Here is a 15,218-nt window from a genome sequence, read left to right on the forward strand (position 1 = left end):
CAAAAAAAAGGCCAGTTAATATAGTGAACTACAAAAACTGAACATCTCCTCAGTTTTCTGTCCATTAGTGAACCCTGTAACTGAGCTGTGCAAGTGTTTAAACTGACCAAGGCATGTTGTCGCTCCTGGTTTGTGTTGTACCCAGGACTTGAAGTTGAACTTTGTGAAGCAAAGCATAGAAGCACATCACAGTCTGTCACCACCAAGGCCCACTGCCCCCAAACCCATTCTTTGAAGTGTATGTATATAAGTACATGACAGTCCTGTCCAGTTTAACTATTTATGTATTTTATACCGCATCCTGAGGAATAAGAAGAAACCTACAGAATAGAGAGTACTGCGTGTAGCAAAGGAGGACACTTGCTAAGCACTTCGTCTTTGAGCTTTGCGTTACTTTCCTACAACCACTTCAAATCTCATTTTCCATACAGAATGCCAAGTCGTCTCTTGCCTGTGCAGGGCACTTGCCCGTCTTGATTTGATTGCAGCCCCATTTCTCTACGCAGTTAGTAGCAGTTCAGTGATGCTCTTCTGCTTGTGATATTCCTTTGCATGAACTTCAAACCTGATTTGTCCTTTTCAGTGCTGAGTCAAGAAAAGGATGTGGTACCTATAATTATCCTACTAGCCCACAACATTATTACAGACAATTATTGATAAATAATAAAACATAGGCTGGCTAATTTTCTTTTTTCTATAATGTTACCAAATTACAATCAAATCCAGTTATTCAGTTTCTTGATTTGCAGATGTTACTCTTTCTTTTTGGTGAAGCATGATTGTTTCATTGGTATACAAGCATAGTTTTATTTTCAGTGATTTTTCCTGAAGCTGGGGGTAGTGCACAGTACAACACTTTTATAGCTTTTCCTTTCTTACCAAAAGGAATTTTGCTGCTGTTTCATCTTTTATCTGGGGTTGAATAAATAATGATGGCTGTGATTATTAAGGAATATGTGCGGTAATTGACAGAGTTGACAGGAGAGACGATATGTTAAGTAGTTGGTTATTTACACTAAAGTAAAACCACACACACACTGGAAAGAATAAAGTTTATAAGAAAGCTTGCCACCTAAATCAGTTTAATATTGCTATGAGTGGGATTGAGAACAGAACATGTTTTAATACATGAACAAAATAGTTTCCATATAATCTAGAAAAACAACACAACAGAAGAAAATAATGGGTCTGAAGAAACAGTGATATAGAGAAACAAGCTGGCGAAAGGAACATGAGGCATTTGAAAACTGCTTAAATGGTCACAGAGCAGGCAGCAATTATGCTTATTTATTTTATTTATTTATAAAGCACTTTAAAAACAATATCAAGGCTGACCAAAGTGCTGCACAATAAAACCCAACATATCAGACACACAATAACCAAAGGGTAAAAAAAAAACAGAAACACATTAACACACGACCTGAAGAAATTCATAATAAAAAGTACACAGATAGTCAACATATCATACTGGGTTAAAGGCCATGGAATAAAAGTGTGTTTTTAAATAGGATTTAAAGACAGCAAGTGAAGGAGCCTGCCTAACTTGCAGCGGCAAATCGTTAAGAGTTTTGGAGCTGCAACTGAAAAAGCCCAATTACCTCTGAGTTTGCATCATGTCTTAGGAACATGTAAAAAGCATCTGGTCTGCTGACCTAGGAGAGCGAGACAGTACTTAAGAGTGCAGCAGTTACGACAAATAAAATAGGGCACAACCATTAAAGGATTTAAAAACAAATACAAGGATCTTAAAAAGGATTCGAAAACAAACTAGAAGCCAGTGAAGGGAAGCCAAAATCGGGGTAACGTGCTTATGCTTGCTTGTACCAGCCAAAAATCGAGCAGCGGCATTTTGCACCAGCTGTAGGTGAGCAATGATGGCCTAGCTAATTCCAAAAAGAAGTGCATTGCAGTAATCTAGACAAGAGGTTATAAAAGCATGTATCACTGTTTCAAGGTTGTGTTTAGACAAAACGGGCTTGATTTTTTGACAGCTGCCTCAACTGGAAAAAACAAGATTTTACCACTGCGTTCACATGGTTATCAAGTTTTAAAGTAGAATCCATTTTCACACCTAAATTTGTGATCATGGATTTCTCATATTGAGCCACAGTGGAAAGGTCGATGCAGGGGTCCCCCTGGTGCCATTGGGTCTAAATAGCATGACTTCTGTCTTGTTCTCATTAAAATGCCATCCAACTCAATAAGGCAATCAAGCAGGGGCTGGACAGAGCATGGACCAGGGCACTTCAGAGGGAAATAAACCTGACAGTTGTCCGCATAAAAATAAAAGGAAATACCGTTTTTCTGGAAAATAGTGCCAAGTGGCAGCAGGTACAAGGAGAACAGAAGAGGTCCCAGGATGGAGCCCTGTGGTACCCCCCAGGGGAGGGCAACAGAGGTGGAGGTAAAATCATTAATGCTGACACACAAACTTCTGAGAGATAGGACCTAAACCATTGGAGAGCTGAACCTGTGATGCCCACCCACTGCTCCAGCCTAGAGATGAGGATCTCTTGGTCTATAGTGTCAAAGGCAGCTATTGACTCCAGAAGCATAAGTAGTACACAGTCACGAGTCCGAGTGTTCAAAGAATATCATTAAAAACCCTTAACAGAGAGGACTCAGCGCTGTGGTGAGTTTTAAACCCAGACTGGAACACTTCCAGAATTGCATGTTCGTCTAGGAAGGACTTCAGTTGGGTGTAGATGACTTTTTCCAAGAGTTTGGACATAAAAGGTAGCTTGGAAATAGGCCTAAAGTTTGACATAACAGAGTGGTCCAGACCCATTTTTTAAGTAGATCTAAGCCATATATATATGTGTGTATATATATATATATAATATACATATACATATACATACAGTGGTGTGAAAAACTATTTGCCCCCTTCCTGATTTAGATAGATAGATAGATAGATTAGATAGATAGATAGATAGATAGAAACTTCTTATTCTTTTGCATGTTTGTCACACAAAATGTTTCTGATCATCAAACACATTTAACCATTAGTCAAATATAACACAAGTAAACACAAAATGCAGTTTGTAAATGGTGGTTTTAATTATTTAGGGAGAAAAAAAAATCCAAACCTACATGGCCCTGTGTGAAAAAGTAATTGCCCCCTGAACCTAATAACTGGTTGGGCCACCCTTAGCAGCAATAACTGCAATCAAGCATTTGCGATAACTTGCAATGAGTCTTTTACAGCGCTCTGGAGGAATTTTGGCCCACTCATCTTTGCAAAATTGTTGTTATTCAGCTTTATTTGAGGGTTTTCTAGCATGAACTGCCTTTTTAAGGTCATGCCATAGCATCTCAATTGGATTCAGGTCAGGACTTTGACTAGGCCACTCCAAAGTCTTCATTTTGTTTTTCTTCAGCCATTCAGAGGTGGATTTGCTGGTGTGTTTTGGGTCATTGTCCTGTTGCAGCACCCAAAATCGCTTCAGCTTGAGTTGACGAACAGATGGCCGGACATTCTCCTTCAGGATTTTTTAGTAGACAGTAGAATTCATGGTTCCATCTATCACAGCAAGCCTTCCAGGTCCTGAAGCAGCAAAACAACCCCAGACCATCACACTACCACCACCATATTTTACTGTTGGTATGATGTTCTTTTTCTGAAGTGCTGTGTTCCTTTTACGCCAGATGTAACGGGACATTTGCCTTCCAAAAAGTTCAACTTTTGTCTCATCAGTCCACAAGGTATTTTCCCAAAAGTCTTGGCAATCATTGAGATGTTTCTTAGCAAAATTGAGACGAGCCCTAATGTTCTTTTTGCTTAACAGTGGTTTGCGTCTTGGAAATCTGCCATGCAGGCCGTTTTTGCCCAGTCTCTTTCTTATGGTGGAGTCGTGAACACTGACCTTAATTGAGGCAAATGAGGCCTGCAGTTCTTTAGATGTTGTCCTGGGGTCTTTTGTGACCTCTCAGATGAGTCGTCTCTGCGCTCTTGGGGTAATTTTGGTCGGCCGGCCACTCCTGGGAAGGTTCACCACTGTTCCATGTTTTTGCCATTTGTGGATAATGGCTCTCACTGTGGTTCGCTGGAGTCCCAAAGCTTTAGAAATGGCTTTATAACCTTTACCAGACTGATAGATCTCAATTACTTCTGTTCTCATTTGTTCCTGAATTTCTTTGGATCTTGGCATGATGTCTAGCTTTTGAGGTGCTTTTGGTCTACTTCTCTGTGTCAGGCAGCTCCTATTTAAGTGATTTCTTGATTGAAACAGGTGTGGCAGTAATCAGGCCTGGGGGTGGCTACGGAAATTGAACTCAGGTGTGATACACCACAGTTAGGTTATTTTTTAACAAGGGGGCAATTACTTTTTCACACAGGGCCATGTAGGTTTGGATTTTTTTTCTCCCTAAATAATAAAAACCATCATTTAAAAACTGCATTTTGTGTTTACTTGTGTTATATTTGACTAATGGTTAAATGTGTTTGATGATCAGAAACATTTTGTGTGACAAACATGCAAAAGAATAAGAAATCAGGAAGGGGGCAAATAGTTTTTCACACCACTGTATATATATATATATATATATATATATGACAGTTAACAGTACTTCATTGGGTCTGTGAAGGTAAAACAAACACTTCTTTTAAACTTTTATTTAAATTTTCTTTATTTTGAATTGAAGTTTCTCTCCAGAATTGACCTTCACAGTGTCAGTCCTGCTTAATGAATGGGTTATAGCACCTTGAGTTTAAGGTAGGAAGGAGGCGCACCAGTAGGTAAACTAAATAAATCCCCAGAAGGAAGAGAGAAGCTGTTAGGAGGATAGAAACGCAGGTTTGCATAAACGACAGACAGTCATGGACAGTGTAGAGAGTGAATAAATATGCCAGTAGGATTTTGGTATAATACTGTGTATGGTTTCGGTCTCTAGCTCTAGCCAGGAATCTAGATGAGAGCTAATAGGTTGATTCCAGGACATGAGGTTGAAAGAAAGACTGAATATTTTTAGTTTAAATAATGTGAGGATGACAATAGAAATGTTTAAGACCAGTAGGATTGCAGTACTTAAATACAGGAGCACTGCCTGTTAGTTGTACATTTTGCACTGACTTTACATTTTTTTTCTTTACATGGTGAGCCACAGATAAATGGAATAAATTGTCTGTCCATTTACATTATTTAGCTATTTGCAAAATAATATCATTTATATTCATATCAACAAAATAAAGCATTGAATTTGTGAGAAGCTACACTTTGCTGCTAGTGAAGAATGCTGCTCATTTTGCTAAAGGAAAAGTGTCTATAAAAGATGAAGCAAATAGCTACATCTGTTGATTCCTGGGCCTAGCAATCATTCTCTTAAATTAGAAAAAAAGAGAAAACTCATAGTTCAAAAACTGTCCAATTCCCAGGCACCTTTTAAATGAGTTACCTAATAGTGTGTTCAAAAAATTAACACACAAGTTTTGTATGATTAGTTTGCTCACATGAACATCAGCATGCACCAGTCCAGAGTCATGATTGCTTACATACTCTGCCTGGTTTTGTTCACATATACTATATCAACTTGTGTAATTTCCAAATTAAAGTAGGTCTGTGCCTAGGAGATTTATGAATTCACTTTCCTCTGATTACTCACCCAAGTTTGTTCCCTAATACATGCATCTTTGGATAAGTTTAACAGCCTTATATGATGAATATAAAGTTGAATGCAAGTTGTCTATGCAGCTTTTGGATTCTAAAGAGCTTGTTTAAAGACAAATGTATGTATTAATTTTATTTTTTATTTTTTTTTTTTTTTAGGGCGAAATAAAATCTCTGGAGCCTAAGAAGAGAATTCAGCATGTTACCTGGCCATGAATATAAGAATTTTAAAGAGCTGGAGAATCTAATGAAGTTGCAGAAATGTGACCTTCCCATGTTTTTAAGCAGGTTCGATATAACCTGTCTTTGCACAAAACAGACATTAGGTAATAGTAGAACGATTTGGCTTCTGCAGTAGCACAAGATGCGATTAACATGCACAGGTGTAAATCCATGAAACCTTACTGTTGATGAATTTTAGTATATTATCAGCAGAATGTTTTAAACTCATTTTTCAGTAAAGTCTTTATAAAGTATATAGTATTTATTATCAGACTGTATGTAAATTGCTATTTTTTGTACACTAAGATGTATAATAATAGTGTTCATTCTAATGTGTTTGTGTGTATGTGTGTGTTTTTATTATCATAAACTGATCATTTTCTCAATATTTTTCTATGGTGAACTGCTATACTATTTGCATTTTATAGTTCTGGTCACTAGAAAACACCATTTATTCTGGTTGAGTTTTAATTCAGAATGAACATGTAATGAAATATGCAATCTTTTTTTTTTTTTAGCCATACACGCCTTTTAACATTCAGCTGCCTTTAATTGCCTGTCCACACACTGGATGTGCCATTCCTTAAAGATTTTCTGAAAGATTATTTTCTCAGTTCATACGTTGTTGCTATTTCTAGTTGTGATTACTATAATCATGCTACTGTTTTGGATTTGTTACATTATTTTACTTTTATGCATATTCATGGATTTAGGACATTCAGTCATGTAACTTAGTTTTTCATCCCCAACTTAATAAATCTTATATTATAAGCCTGTCATTTCTGATAGTTATGTGTGAAAATGCATAGAATATCATAATTTATTAAGTCAAATTCTTGCTATTACTAATTGAGTATTAGTAATAAAATGTGCTCTAAGGATTTTTGTTTTGGAGTTCTTTCCAAATTAATGATTTACTGTGTCATTAGGGTGTATTTGCCTCAGACAGACAAAGAGCAGCAGTTTTTGGTGATGTGTACTTTACACCTGTATAGCAGAGAACTAATCAAATGTTTTTAAATTCTCTGTACATTTTAAAGGAATGTTTTTTTGTTTTGGTGCAGAGAAGTTTTAATACATGAAATAATTACTGGCTGTAGGGCTCTTTTATTGTGATCATGTATATTCACTTTTTAAAGTGTTGCATATTTTTAAAGTGATCAGTGTTCTTTTTTTGAAGAACAGAAATTGTCACTTTTTTACAGATTGGTTAATTATTTCAATAAAAATACAATATGTTTGAAATTTTTCTGAACAAATTTTTGAAGTGCAAGTAATACCTAGTTTTCAGAGTTGCCACATAGTGAATCTGTAAAATCCTTATATATATATATATATATATATATATATATATATAATTTATATAATATAAAATTTGTTTTGGTGTGTATCATACTTTGTTGCACACACTCACACACATCCTATGGCTATAGTTACGGATAGGGCTGAAGTCACTCGGGCATTTCATTTTGATGGGTCTACATTGAGAGTTGTGTGAAACTCTTATTTAGTTTAAAATGTTAATTTAAAAGTTAAAGTTAGTTCTAGTAATGCTGTAGGTTAGGCTTCATTGCCTGCCAGCACTACTTGGGAGATATTCAGAAAATGGAATAATGCTAAGTTTTTTGATCAACGAAAACATAAATTATAATTTTATATTTCAAAGTAGAATAAAACTTCCTTTTCTTCTTTACAAGAGGTGGCAATCTCAAATAAAGCCACATCATATGTTTTGTTTTCTTGTAACAAGTTATCCTTTGCAAATTAGAAACAGTAATCTGCAACTTGATTCACTTTATTAACAAATAATGGGGCGCTATGCATCTGGAGTTCTGTTATTGCTCATTGTGCTGCTATTTGTCCATTTGAGTGATCAGAGATGTGTTCACAGCTGACTGTGCAGCAGTTGGAGATTGTCAGCCACTTAAATTTTTCTAATTCCCAGGTACACTTTTTCAAGAGGCTATTTACGCCTTGACCCTCTTTCCATTTCATCATGTTTTGAAATTGGCAGCAATTTAATACTGTATGAATGATTTACAATTTCATATAGGAAATCCTTATGCTGAAATGGTTTAAGTAGATTTGAGAATGTCATGTTGCATTAAGTTTGATGCTTATACTGAACAGTGCCAAGAAAATTAATGTGGCCACCAGGGGGAAAACCAGCTCCCAAAACCTGATACAGACAGACACCGGGCACAAGAACAGCCGCACACGCGTTTTATTTTTCCACTGTAGGAAGATCTTTTCTTCATTCTCCAGCTGCACAGCACAGTGCACAAGCACCAAGCACAGTGAAGCACAACAAAGGCACTTTCTTTTCCTATTCGTCTTTGTCGCTTCCGCCTCCATTACCCCTCCAGCAAGCATTGTTTCCATTCCTCCCGACTCTGGCTCCTCAAGTAAAGTGAGATGGTCCCGATGGTCCCTTTTATGTTGCACCTGGGAGCACTTCAGGTGGCCCATCAGTATAACTGGATGTACTCCCAGGTGTGGTGGAAGCCCAAAGTAGGACATTGCAGCTCCCCCTGGCAGCTCCCACAGAGCCCAGTTGGGCCGTGCCAAACTCCAACTCCCATGGGCCCTGCAAGAATCTGAGGCCTCCCTGCAACTTAGGGAGATGCCATCTAGCTCTCTGGGGTGGGCTGGGTGCAGTGCCCTGTGCACGTCTGCTCCCCTGGTCCTTCCTTTATGATGGCCTCCTGGTTGGAAATGAGTCTCAGCCATATGTCACACCAATTATTGATAAGCATATATATTTAGAATCGCAGAAAAACTAGCTTTCAACATACCTGTGTCAAAGCATATATTTGGAACAAACTTTTTGCTACACATGTTGTTAGATACAAGGTAGTTTAGAGTGGGTTTCCAAAACATCTTTGTAGCAGGTAGTGTGTACAGTGAGTTTTAAAAAATGAAAAATGCCTCACCCTGAGGACATTTTATTGTGTTTTAGCAAATAATAATTTTTCATTAATATTGATCTGCTTTTTTAAATATTTCATTGATTCTTGTTTGTTTTACTGTATAGAATTGATATTCAATATATATGAAGACAAAAAAAACTAACGTAAATATGAAAAGGTTCTTTTCAGTCTGATCTAATATAATTATGGGAGGAAAAACCAAAAATAGGCTGACTTTAAGTTCTCATCTCTTTGCAGTGACACAACACTGTCTCTGATGCATCTAATTGTCTCGAAGTGTCACCGATTCTTTTGTCATTTGTGTGCAGTAGTGTCTTTGTCATCTGTACAGGTTAATTACACTTGGGATATATTTGGTAAGTCCACAGTCTGTTATTAAAGTTCAAGGAAAGGTCCAGTGTAAATCTGTGTAGAATTGGGCAGCCTCCAACACTGGATTGGGGCAAGAGGGACACTAGTTAAGGAGGCCATCCAAGAGGCTTATAGCAACTACATGCTATGGAGTCTTCACATGACTGAGCTTGGAGAAATGATGTGTTAAACATCTAGTCAACGGCTGCTGAACAGATTTGAGCTTTATTTGAGACATAAAAAATGTAAGACACAGAGTGAAACATGTAACAAATCTGTTGGTCTGAGAGGAGGCAAGAGGGTCTTAAATGCAGTGGAAGAAGATTTGATTGTTTGAGATCAAAATGGTCTCATTGGACCTTAATACAATCACTTTATTTGGTGCAAGTGTAGCACCATGCACTGCTCTGAGAACATCTTGCCTTATGTAAAATGTTTCAAGGGTATCATACTTTTGGGATTAACATCTGTATTGAAGTGTAGATAATAATGAAAACACAAAGTAAAAGTGGATGTGACAAAGTAGAATCATGGAAGAAAACCTGAAATAGTCTGGAAGAATTTCAGTATTGGGGTTTAAAACAAGTAAGGTCAATATTTAGGAATTGCCAGGTCAAATCATGAGTCCAAGTCCAGTTGAGAAATTGTGACATAAGCTAGAAATTTTGTTCATTGCTGGTCATTAAAACTGAAATGTGTATATATTCAAAACTCAACAGAATTCTGGGAATGTCCCACTGTTGCTGTTCTTTGGGTCTCAATTGCTTTTGCACTCTCCTCCATTTTATCTGTCTCTGTTCCTTGCTCTCTTGTTACTCTACTGTTTTTTAATTTTCTCTACTCTTTCTCCAGCACATTATTTCAATAGCAACAATAGTAGTCAAACGTCTTATAGCTTCCCAATGGAAGAACCCTGACCTTGTTACTGTCTCTGTCTGGAAGTTCTCTTTTTACAGCCTTGTTCTGTTAAGAACTGTTTGCTGCATGGCTCAGTGTGTGTCTACCAGCTCATATTATCAGCAAGTGGAAAGACCCTATTTTGATGATTAAGTCATGGATGACAGCAAGCCCATGATTCAACTTGATTAAAATTTACCAATTTTCTCTTGCTCAAAAACAAAAAAAAAATATAAAATGCTTGAATTTGAATGTATGCCAAAGATGCCTTTAGCATAAGTTGATTGATGAATGTGATGAGATAATCCTGCACTATCTGTGTGACTTGGTCAAAAGGGGTCTTTGGTAAACGTCATGGGGGGGCCCACAACATGACTGAAAATAATGATATAATTGCAGCAAAGTACTTAGGTCACTACGAATTATGCTACAGTGAGGGTGTCAAACTGATCTTCTTAAATCGGAGAGCTGCATGAATATCTAGAATATTAAATACAATGACAATCCGTTTTCTCAAAGACTCCATTTGACATCTGTTTCAGAGGTTGTATCTGTATTTGATTGAGCCCGAATACATTTACACTATGTCAAGTTGGGGAGCATGCACTGATACAATGCGTTGTTGCATCCACCACACGATGAAACTGCTCAGGATCCCGGTTGGCAACCCCTCAGGCAGACACATAGTTCCACCCTCCGGAAATGACCCTCTATCTGCAGCAGCCAGGTGTTACGTGGGCTTCCCCTTGGCCTGCTCCAGCCACTCAGGTCCCCAACAATGAGGATCCTACGAGCTGGATCATCCTCAGGGAATCACGCTACATGGCCATAGTGCCGTAACTGACGCTCCCTCACAATGCAGGTAATGTGCCTCATTCTGGACTCCATGAGCAACCGTTCATTTGACACAAGTCAAACCAGTGGTATCCAAGGATTCTCTGGAGAGACACAGTACCAAAGGAGTCCAGTCTTCGTCTCGGGTCACTGGATAGCATCCATGTCTCACAACCATATAGCAAGACAGGAAGCACCAGGACTCTAATGACTTGAACCTTCGTCGTTTTGCATAGATATCGGGAACGCCACACACCCCTTTCTAGCGACCTCATGACTCCCCATGCCCTCCCAATCTGTCTACTGACTTCATAGGAAGAGTCACCAGAGACATTGATGTCACTGCCAAGGTATGTAAACCTCTAGACAAGGTCAACATTCTCTCTGCAGACAGACACCCTGCTGATGGCTGTGCCTAAGAGGTCATTAAAGGCCTGAATCTCACATGCCCAGACACTCGGACTCCTTGCTCAGTCTCTCGAGAGCCCCAATCGGAGCCTCCATTGACTCCGCGATGGAATGGTCCTTACGGACGACACTGCAGTTGTGACCCGCTAGGCTGGCTACTTTGAGCAGCTGTTCAAAGCTGATCCTCTGGCTAAGATGTTGGATATCTCTGGATCCATGATTCTTGTGGCTGATCCTCCAATTAGCTGTGAACCACCCAATCTCACTGAGATTACACAGGTTGTGAACCTGCTGAGGGGAGGCAAGGCTGCAGGGATCTGTGATATCCGAGGTGAACTTCTCCAAGCTGGTGGTAAGACTGTCCTCCTGGCATTTCAAACAATCTTTGCTTCATTTGGGAGTGCGTCATCCCAACTGACTGGAAAACGGGACTTGTCGTCCCTATCTGGAAAGGGAAGGGTGATCGCCTGGATTGCAGCAACTACAGGGTGATAACACTGCTGTCAGTGCTGGGTAAGGTCCTTACTAGAGTAAATCCTCAATAGGATCCGTAATCACTTTCTCACCTACAAGCAACCGGAGCAGTCTGGTTTTACACCTTAAGAAGTCTACCATCGACTGCATCCAGTCTCTACATTTACACCTGCTATTAAAATGTATCTCCAGTGTCTGCTCAAATTAATATATGCAGCACGTGGATCACAGCTTAGGAGCTTGTAGTTAGGATGCAAATGGGATACTTATGATGGCCCAACTGGATAAAATGAAAAGGAGACATGCCACACTGCCATAAAGGAATAGAGTGTCAGTATGATGGCAAAGATGTGACAGTCTGACAAAGGAGATGGGAACTAATTTCACCCAGTGGCCTTGCTAATTAAAGCTGGCCACCTTTCCACAGCTTAGCTGGCTGCACCCACATCTGCCATTCTACACAATGCTTTTGTCTTTTCTGCTGACTTGGTTATTGTATGTGGAGGAAAAAAGCTTTGATGTTTAGCATGGCTATCAATGATGGAAATGCTCAATTGCAGAATCCAGAGGATAACAAAGTAGCTTCTACAATCAAGTTATAAAAAAATGATTAATTGTGTATTTTAAAAATTACTTTTTATTTTCTGAAATACATAATTATTTTATTCATAATTTTTAAAAGGAGTACTTAAGCCAAATTAACAGATTTGTCACCAAAATTATTTGTCGTGATCAGTTTTGCATGTTCCTATTTACCTATTATTTTTTCCAAAAAAAATTGTCAATTCATTTTACGATTAAGACTTCCATGTCCTGGTAAAACTGACTTTTGTTTAATAAAAACACATGGGCTGTTTTTGAAATAGCTTCTTAATATTTGTATTATGTTTAAGACAAACCAAAAACAAACACCTTCCATGCAATAGCACTAGCAATAAATACGATTTTGTTAATAAATGTAGGTTTGAAAGCAAGCATCTCTGTCAAGACCGCAGTGCAAGTATAAGAGTGTAAATGCCATGGCCTCTGAGGGTCCTCTCATTTTCTCGTTATTCACTGGGAGACCTGGGTGAAGTAAAGGTTGAGAATTCCTGAAATACCAGATAGAAGCAGAACCTAAAGGCCGTTAAAAAGGTCAGTGCCACTAAATCACTTGATCAAGGAGCTTTCAGAAAACCATTTAGGTACAATGCTACCAGCATAAAGTGAAGAACTCTTATTTCCCTTGCCCAGCTGAAGTGGACAATAATGGTTGGATTGAAGAGTCCTGTCCTCCTGTCAGATTCTTTCCCAATTTGCCTTGAATTAATTGTGTGCTGCCACTTCTTAGCTAGGTTGTCTTGCAACTCATTTTTCTATCCATTTACTGTTTTGTGCTCAGCAATGTTGTTGTGGCATCATTTGAATTTTGTAGACACCATATTTCAGCCTCTCCCAAGTTATTCCTGGGGCAGTACAAAGTCACCAGTTACAATACCACACATGGGTCATTGTTCTCTCCTGGGTGTACTGTGAGTTTGTGTATGTAGATGCTGATTCAGGATAGGAAGTCCAAAAGGTGCATCTGTATGAATGCTTACAGGAGTGTCTGGTGCCCTGGTGAAATGAAAACCACAGAAGACTGATCTCTGATAAATGGTTGGACAGTTATTAGCGGGGGGAAAAAAGTTTTTTATGTTCACCACCAGGAATGAACTGCTAGATCCCCTGCGAGACTTTATTCAGCACATATCTTCACTTAAACAGATAAAAAGAATGAAAGGCTACTTTTACATGAGAGAAAAATATGGTTGACAGAAAGGCAGGTAACATATATGAGGAGCCAACAGTGGTGGTAGTCAAGTAATGGGTAAGCATTTGATACGCTTGGAAATTTCAAAGAAACTTCCAACATCTGAATTAAGAAAAAACAAAAACTCGAACCACGGTGATATACCACTGCACCATTTTGGTAGCCAATAAATTCACCTGAACAAAGTGTGACAACATCTCATAGTGTTGTTAAAACAATTTGCCTGCAATATAGTGAAGTGTGAAGCTAAGTGATTCATCGACAATTCAATAAAGAGGCATTTTTAAGTTATTAAACATAAATAAATTATAACAAGTATAGTGTAACATAGTTGTAGCACAGCATTTCATTTTATTGATAATAATAATTAAAGCAGTAATACATATAGTTAAATACAAATGAAAAATGTCCTACTGCCATAATGCCGGTTCATCCTTAGTAGCTTTTCATTCAGATAAAGTATGTCATTTCTCACTACATTGCTTTTTTCCTATTTTAATATTTTATTTCTCCTTATATTAGCACTTTGCCCTAATGTTAAAGAACATATATTGTTAGATTGGGGAGTAAACTGTTTACAATGGGGGTTAAAGCCATAGTTATCATTATTTTGTTACTTTTTACTCACATTTACATGAACAATCACCATCCATGAAGTTTGACCTAAAAGAATTTTCATTAAAAAGATACTTTTTTGGTTATTAAAGTAAACTGAATTATATTATCTTATTTAGTTATTGACTTATTTACAATCATTTATTATTTGGGTTGGAATTGTGCACTCCATTTACCCATTTACTGAAATAGTTTTTTACCATTTTATGGTAGCAGACAGATACACATCCTGACAGCACTGGGTCCAAAGCAGGACTGTATTGTAATATTTTTTCTCCCCCATCGATTTTGAGGAAACATATCTCGTGCACTGTATGCGGCCTCACAGTGAAGAGCATTATATTTACTGACTTAGGAAGCCCTTTCACCCAGAATTCCAAAGCAGTTTCTTGATCACTACAAATAGCCTACTCATCTGGTTCAGCCCTCAATATCGCCACAAAGACTGTTTTATTGCAGACTTGTTCCATTTTAAATGGATCAGGAATGAATTCTATCTGAACTTAATGCCCTGTGATGGCTTGGTGTCATTTCCAAGCCAAGCCCAGGGCTTATTCAAATTGCTGCTTCATGAAATTGACCAAGGAAGAATGTCCTACTTGAGTGCAGGTTTTTAGTGATTCATTCATCATTACACTTCATAGAATTGATTGGTTCAGCTTCATATGAGTGTGAAAAGAATGCATGTAACATACTGTGTATATAACCAAACTGGGTATGCGACCACATCCAAAAGATATATGAAGTTAACTGGAGTCTCTAAATTGGCCCAGTATAAGTGTACATGTGTATGGGTGCATGAATGAATATGCTCTTCGAGGAATTATTGAACTTCCTGCCTTGTACCAAGATAAATTCCCGTCTATCTTACCCTGAAGTATATTAAACAAGTTTGACAATGTCTTAATAGATATATATAATCATACAAAAATATAGATATAAATGTGACTATACTCATAAAGCTAATGATCAAATGGTAATACCAATTAATTATTTTTTTCTTAGTTCTGTATGACTATGAGACACATGACTAATTTTCTTTTCTTTTTTTTTATCTGTCTTCATAGAAGTGTTCAACAAGGTTTTGTT

At 37.9% G+C, this 15,218-nt stretch overlaps 1 protein-coding gene across 1 annotated transcript in view; it reads left to right on the plus strand.

Annotated features, from left to right (window-relative positions):
• Positions 1 to 7,073, plus strand: part of c4h2orf49 (chromosome 4 C2orf49 homolog) — a 31,116-nt gene extending 24,043 nt beyond the window's left edge. Inside the window, exon 4 of the mRNA XM_051926804.1 lies at positions 5,766 to 7,073. Within this exon, the coding sequence (XP_051782764.1) occupies positions 5,766 to 5,822 (57 nt within the window). The 3' untranslated portion in view covers positions 5,823 to 7,073. The remainder of the gene's footprint in view (positions 1 to 5,765) is intronic.
• Positions 7,074 to 15,218: the final 8,145 nt, after the last annotated feature.

The sequence above is a fragment of the Erpetoichthys calabaricus genome, chromosome 4 (genome assembly GCF_900747795.2).
Source record: "Erpetoichthys calabaricus chromosome 4, fErpCal1.3, whole genome shotgun sequence".
NCBI lineage: Eukaryota > Metazoa > Chordata > Cladistia > Polypteriformes > Polypteridae > Erpetoichthys > Erpetoichthys calabaricus.